A 7,264-nucleotide genomic window follows, 5' to 3' on the forward strand; every position below is an offset into this window, starting at 1 on the left:
CTGCATGGAAAAATGTTTTAATTTAAATCACATGGCAGTAATATCCCAAGGTCATCACCATACTCAATTTCATATGTCTAATAACATTACAAAAAATAAAACAGTTCCTCTCAGAAAGGAAATACTATATTCACACTGTCTAACAAACTGTAGCCAACAATTTTCCAAAGTTGGAAAACAACCAAAAAACAAGGTAACTAATCTGTTTTACTGATATAAGGAAACACAAAATAATGAGAATGCCATCCCTTTACAGAACAAAATTGGCATTCATTGTATTGTCAACAATTGATCTGCTGTTTTTCGAGCCATCATCATGTACTTTTCCAGTATGAATTACTAGTCAATGTTTTATGCTGTAATGCCATACAATATATCATTTGAAATATATCAAACTGAGTATGTATTTTCCAGTCTAGCTGTCCTCATCATTAATATGGAAAAGAGTACTTGGTATTAATACAGCACTGTATTTTGCACCACTGAATGATATTATAGCACTGTTGTTAAGTGTTGTTGCACTTAGATAATAAATTTGCAGTCTGTCCTTTAAACAAATTGTCTATGCTGCACATACTGGGAGACTTTTAAGACCAGTTTTCTGCTACAAATTCCTCTCCCTTTTTAATGTTGGCTTGGAGTTCCCCTTTAGCTGCACTGGCAAGTTCAATTTCATATTCAATCATCTTACCAACTCCTAAGTTGCTTTCGATACCATTTTTCTGAAAACACATAATATTTCAGCTTTATCATAACTAAAAATAAATATTAAAATATTGCTTTCTCAAGATAAACTAATAATTAAGTGATTTTCAATATTTCTTTTTTTCTGATCGTCATCTAATAATACAAAATGAAATGTATTGGCAAAAGGATTTACAGTTACAATTATTGACATAAGCTTAGATTATGTTTATCCTAATGTTAATAAAACCCAGATTCTATCTTAAGATTCATGTTCAAGTCATGGATTTTTGTCTACATACTCTGATGGTGAGATATAAAATTATATACATGTCATTTGAGTTATCTCCCCTAACTATAATAAAATAATTCAGAAGCGGTTCTGTGCCTTTCAAAAATGTCCATAAAATTCATTAACATTGGGGTTAAAAACAAGTATTAAATTCAACATGTAGGTGCCATTTTATGAGAAGATACACTTGTTTTGAATTGTCCACAATTTTGCAAAATTCTTACCCCGAGCAGGATAGGAGTAGCAAAGTAACTTGAATCTGTCTCATTTGACTTGACAAAAGCACACTCCACCTGTCCTTCTCCACCAGCCAAAGCTTCAAGGACCTTTCCTGCAAACCTGGCTGCAGCAAAGGCCATGGACAATGTGGCTGATCCCTGTAGGACAAATTTTGTTTTTTCATTTTGATAAAATATGAAAATGAAACCATATTTTGCCATAGTTACAACAAAGCACAAAATGCAGAATATTTTTACCAAATTTATGATTAAGAGTAGGAAGTCCATTTAATTTCAGTGTACAAGTTGAATTGTGCATTGTCTTCAAATGCATGAATACTTTTGTTTAAAAAAAAGATATATCCAGTTACCAGTTAGTACTATTTTTCTCCTTCAGTACAATAATGTCAGACTTTTTTCATTAAGTAAAAGGGGAGGTAACTTACAGCGCCAGCCTTGGCTTCCACAACTTCAGTACCAGCATTCTGTATTCTGACAGTTAATGCTTGGCGTTCCTCCTGCAATAGATGTAATACAGGAAACTTTCATAACCTCAATTTAATAAAATCCAACATCTAATATTGATTCTTCAATATACACGTATCTGATTTATCCAACCATTTATATATTTCCTAAGAATTTAAATAGATTTATTTCTGCTATAAACTCAAGAGTTGTTTTTTTTTTTATGATTTCTGCAAGAAAAAACATTCATATAAATAACCTACAACAGGACTTTTTCTCTCTAGTTTGACAAAGGGCCTTTTGGTCTCATTTTGGGAAGAAAATTGGTGAATTGGGAAAGTTTTTTTTCAGGAGTAAGCTACAAATTTTGGTAATTTGGCTTAAATATGAAATAATTTCAATTAGGAATGGGGCCCATTAACGGCCCCAAAAAGCTCCCAGAAAAAGCCCTGTTAACAAGGAATACAATTTATATTTCATAAAATTGCAAAGGGTGATTGATCAATGTAAGAACAAGTACTTTTATTTCACAAAACACGTACATGTATCAAAAGATGATTTAAAACTTTTTCAGTTTATGAGTTGAAAATGTAATTCAACTAGTTTGCATCAGATAAAAACTGGTTCTGAGATTTTTGAGGAAAATATCCAATTTTGCCATTTCTCAACTCTATAGATTGATTGATTAGATCTTGACTAAAGTAAAGAGGACCAAGTAACTCACGGGAGGAAATGAAACAGCTGGTGTAGCCTGTGATATAAGTGGTATAATGGTTACACCACTGTGACCTCCAATGACTGGCACACTCATGTGGGATACATCAAGTCCCTGAAAACCCAAAAAATATCAGGTTACAGAATATTTTTAAGCAAATAGTCTGGACAGCTCTGTCATAAACGGAGCTTGAAAAGCTACCAAGTGGAATGATTGCAAGTCCAAAAACACGGGTAAATGGTTGAGGATCTTCTTACTACATCTTCACAAATCAATAAACTATGTTATTAGTTAGTTGGTGTCATAAAGATACTTAAGCGTATTTATTTATTCAACAAGATTTCACATAACCTGAAAGTCATCACTCAGGACCAACTGTTTCCAAGAAATATTAAGTGAACTTTTATTGTTATACCAAATTATCTAGGTATATCTTTATATTAAATTCTTTTACATTCAAAAGATTTGTTCTATTTTATAAAAAATGTTTTATCATAAAAGGAAATAGGAAACACGAGTAAGTGCTTATTTACTAACCCTGGCCTCGGCAATGAAGGTGTTAGCCCTAACTGCATCTAATGTTGTTACCCCAAACAAGCGGTTTTCCCAACCATTCACATTCATCTTTTTGTACACCTCTGCAGCAATTGGAACTGTTGAGTTCACCTGAAATAAAGAGCAATAGTTTGATCATTTGAAAGGCATTTCTTTTACAAATCATGAAAAACCCTTTTACTTTATACCATATATATTTAAATGCATTTTTTCTCTCTGATTTTGTCTAACATTATTACAACACATGCTTTTTTTTCTCTCTCCGTTTTGTCAAAGTGTGGCGCTACAAAAATGTACAGTTAAGTGTACTTGACCATGCTTCGTAATTGGACATATACAAGAACCACATCAGATAGATGCTATTCAATCAACTAACCTTGGAATATATGCATACAGATGTATTATCATAAAGGATTCAGATAGATCTGAGTGACAATATGTAATGTTGGAAGTCTTACCGGATTTGTGATGATACCAAGCATGGCTTGTGGACATACTCTCGCACATGCTTTTGCTAGATTGAGCACGATGCTAGCATTTGTGTTAAATAAATCATCTCTTGTCATTCCTGTGAAAGAAGAAATCTTTTTCAATCAGCAATAATGTAATGTATTATCTGCTTAGCTTTGTTATGGATACAAAATTTGTAACAGCTTTTACTGTTAATAATAAAAGGTGTCAAAGAAGTGTTTCTATTTTAGTTTAGTAAATGCAGAATCCCCCACCCCACCTAATAATTGCTTATTAGTTCATTTGCATTGATACTGATAATAAAATCATCAGGTTAAGTATGGCCATTTTCAGTTTTGCAGTCCAAATGGTTGGACTAGTGTTGTCCGTTTATGAAATAAAGATCTAGACGGACCTGGTGATTATGTATTGTTTTCAGACAAGCCTTGATAAAGACTTACAAGGCATATATTAACACTTGCAGGTACGTCAAGATACATGTTTGAAATATTACATTTAAAAACTTACCAACCGATTTGTCCGCATAAACATACAGGTCCAAGGTGAACACACAAGGGAGATAATTCAAACATAAAGCAAGGGAGATAAGGTGTGTGAGGTAACTGCTTGCTTCAAACCCAATTGATGGTTCTCACCTGGCTTTCTTGGTACACCGGCAGGTATGAGCACCAGATCGGCCCCTTCTAAACATGCATCAAGTTCATCTGGACCCATATAGCCCGAGACTTTTGCAGGTGTTTCGATGTGACTGAGGTCAGCAGCTACTCCGGGTGTGTGAGCAATATCATAGAGGGACAGTTGGGTGATCGCTGGTGAGGTTTTGAGTAGGAGGGATAGGGGTTGTCCTATTCCTCCACTGGCTCCCAACACTGCTACTTTGGCATTGCTCTGTATTTATAAAGAAATGTCAACACAATTACCAATGTGATATAAATACTGATATAAACCTAGGATTAATTCAATATCAATGCAATTAGATAAATAGTTAATGATTTCAGGAAATTTCTTCCTGGGTTAAAGTTTGTATATGTACAGAGCGTTGTCAGAAGACAGCATAACTCAGCATGCCCCATCCCCATTACTTGATCTTGTCAGGGGTAAAGTGTACCTCTCCTCTGAAAATTTCAGGGGCACACAAATTTCAGGGATACTAGCAAAAATTTGTGTATCATTTACCTTACTTATTTGTACTTATGTAGCGATCAATTAATTTACAGTTGTAATTATAAAAGTGCTAGATTAATCAACTTCAATTGAACATAGAAATTATTGACACTAGGAATAAAATAGTTTTTTTTTTCTACCTAGCTACTGTAAATATTAGCCCATTGGGTTACCGTTAGTATATGTTTTACAAAGATTGTTTTCCCCTCAAATCTTGAATTATAAATGTTGAATTACTTTATAATTCAATTCTACTTAATTTTCAATTGATCTGATATTGATGAGTGAACATTTTGCTTTCATGGACGGCTCCATGTTTTTGATTGATATAAGCAGTACCATCTGCAGTGATGATTGCACCTGAAATAGTGAGAAACATTATTCAGGTTAGGAAATAACCTAGATCTGTGATCATGAGTTGTCATCAGCCAATCAAATTATAGGATTCCTGACAGTAGTAACTGGCTCATTGAATGATCACGAAGACTTTGCAGGGCTTTTTCTCATCGGTTTGGGATGTGGCCTTTTTGTCTCATTTTGGGAAGAAAATTGGTGAAAAGAAAAATGTTTGTACAAGCAGTAGTAAACTGCAAAATTGGTGAATTTGGCTATTAAATGAAATAATTCCAATTGGAAATGGGGCCCATTAACGTTCCCAAAACGCCTCGACTTCCCCTCATAATAAAATTGTATTTTCTTCAGACAATTGTGATTATTAAATGCTTTTTAACTCATGTTTTCTGTTTTTATATCGAGCATTTGTGAATGCATGATAGTTTAGATGCAGTGATTTTTTTACCTCTGTAAAATTCCGAATGAAAAAGGGCATGGGCACTTTGAATCAAAATGTTAAAAAAATCACTGAGATGCGTGAATCATGTACAGCTATACATATTGGGGCATGCTGATAACTAGGTAAGTAGCTGAGTGGGCTGAAATTCAGAATTAGTTTTTTTTAAAGTAGGTCAAATGTCAAAGTCAAGGTCAGTAGAATCCAATAGAAAGGTCTTGTCACATATGGAAAACACATGTGAAATATGAAAGCCCTATCTTGCAAAGTTAACATTCTGTGGTCAAGGTTAAAGTTTTTTTTAGAAATAGGTCAATGGTTTTGGTCAAGGTCAGCAAGTCCACAAATGTAACCGATGGAAAAGTCTTTAATTGTGACAAGGCTGATGTTACATGTGAAATACCAAAAAAGCAAGCTGTCTAAAGATGCAGCAGACGCCTGGGGTAAAACAACAAAAGTCCCCCGCCCAGCCATGAATTCATTTCCTCTCAGCAAGCAAATAAGATTAGGACCATGCATATGCTTATTATCATAAATTATTTCAAATCGATCCTGAGAATTGCTATGAATGATTTCGAAAACTCTTAAAGTCATAGATTTTTACCAAGAACTAGAGGTGGAGAGAAAATGCAAATACCAGACTCTTGACAGACAGGAAATCAAACCTGGTCCTGGTTTCATCAATAGTAATTCCTTAACTTCAATTTTCAGCATTACAGAATTTAAGGAAGAATTTTTTACCTGAGAATTCTGGAAACACAATTGAATTGTAACAGTATCAAAAGATAGCATGCATGTATATGCCTTGTTGAATAAGCATACCATGTGTTACTCCTATAACATAAGAGGCCGCTGGTCGGCTCTTTTTCTATCGGATATTATTTTGCCGACTGCGACCAGTATAGTTTCAACCCTCGTCATTGTCAAATATGAGTGACAGTCTGTCATTCGAAAACCGGGTCAAGGCCACAAGTACTTGTACATCAATACCTCTACGACAAGTTAAAATTTATCATATAATTATATGTGTGTATTTGACAATAAAAAACGTAAGTAAAAAAACATGAGTGTAATTACTAAATTGCAAGAAACGAAAATATAGGCCTTTCTCTGTTTCTCCAACAACTTTTTACAGACAGAGTATACGTAGAAGTCATTCGAAACAAGTTAACATGTGGCCTGAACGTGATTACCAAGTCGGTCCAAATAGACTGAGAGTTCTTCCGCTTGTCAGTAATTTCAATAAATGTATTTAAATCTGATTGGGACAAAAACTTGTTTTAAGTGTTGCATTCGAGATATAACCAGCGATGAAAAAAAATACAACTGTGGATGCTACACATCACTTTTAACCGGCCGATGGTGACACATGCTCAGCTGTGTTTGCTTTGTAATGACTTGCACAGATCTAGGTTTAGACAAACCGTAATCTAAATTATTTAAATAATTGTCATGTATCAAACATACCTTTAATGATGTAGTGAATGTCCTCTGTGATATGCATTTTGAAAGAGCTGGTCTTGCAAGTCTGGAAAACATGTTTGTGTAGTTGTTTCAGGTGCCGGTGTCCTCTCCAAAATTCCAAGATGGCCTCAATGACAGGTCGTGTCTAATTTAATTTACCGTCCATCCGGAATATTTGACCTTGAGAAAGAATTGTGTTTGCAACAATTTTCTTTTATTTACTACAAATCTCTATAGTTTGTATTTAATTTAGTGGTTAATTACATACATCAATACAAGGAAGAATACAATAAATTATTTATTTTGTATCTGTTTTTATCCCGGGTTAGATTCGATTTTATATATTATATTGCACTAAAAAACGGAAGTCTGCAAGCGTAGTCACGCATGCGTCGGTCAACTTTTTGATATCAATGCGCACTTGACAACCGATTAAAAATATTTTT

General features: G+C 34.2%; 1 protein-coding gene across 1 annotated transcript; it reads right to left on the reverse strand.

Annotated features, from left to right (window-relative positions):
- Positions 1-6,981, reverse strand: LOC117332894 (malate dehydrogenase, mitochondrial-like). Its single transcript, XM_033891957.1, has 8 exons — positions 6,822-6,981; positions 4,036-4,288; positions 3,388-3,497; positions 2,912-3,040; positions 2,384-2,488; positions 1,641-1,712; positions 1,201-1,353; positions 1-722 (listed from the first exon to the last, which is right to left on the reverse strand). Exons 1-8 carry the CDS (start codon positions 6,891-6,893, stop codon positions 588-590), a joined length of 1,029 nt encoding a protein of 342 aa, XP_033747848.1. The 5' UTR covers positions 6,894-6,981; the 3' UTR covers positions 1-587.
- Between the last annotated feature and the right edge of the window lie 283 nt (positions 6,982-7,264).

The sequence above is a fragment of the Pecten maximus genome, chromosome 8 (genome assembly GCF_902652985.1).
Source record: "Pecten maximus chromosome 8, xPecMax1.1, whole genome shotgun sequence".
Classification (NCBI taxonomy): Eukaryota; Metazoa; Mollusca; class Bivalvia; order Pectinida; family Pectinidae; genus Pecten; species Pecten maximus.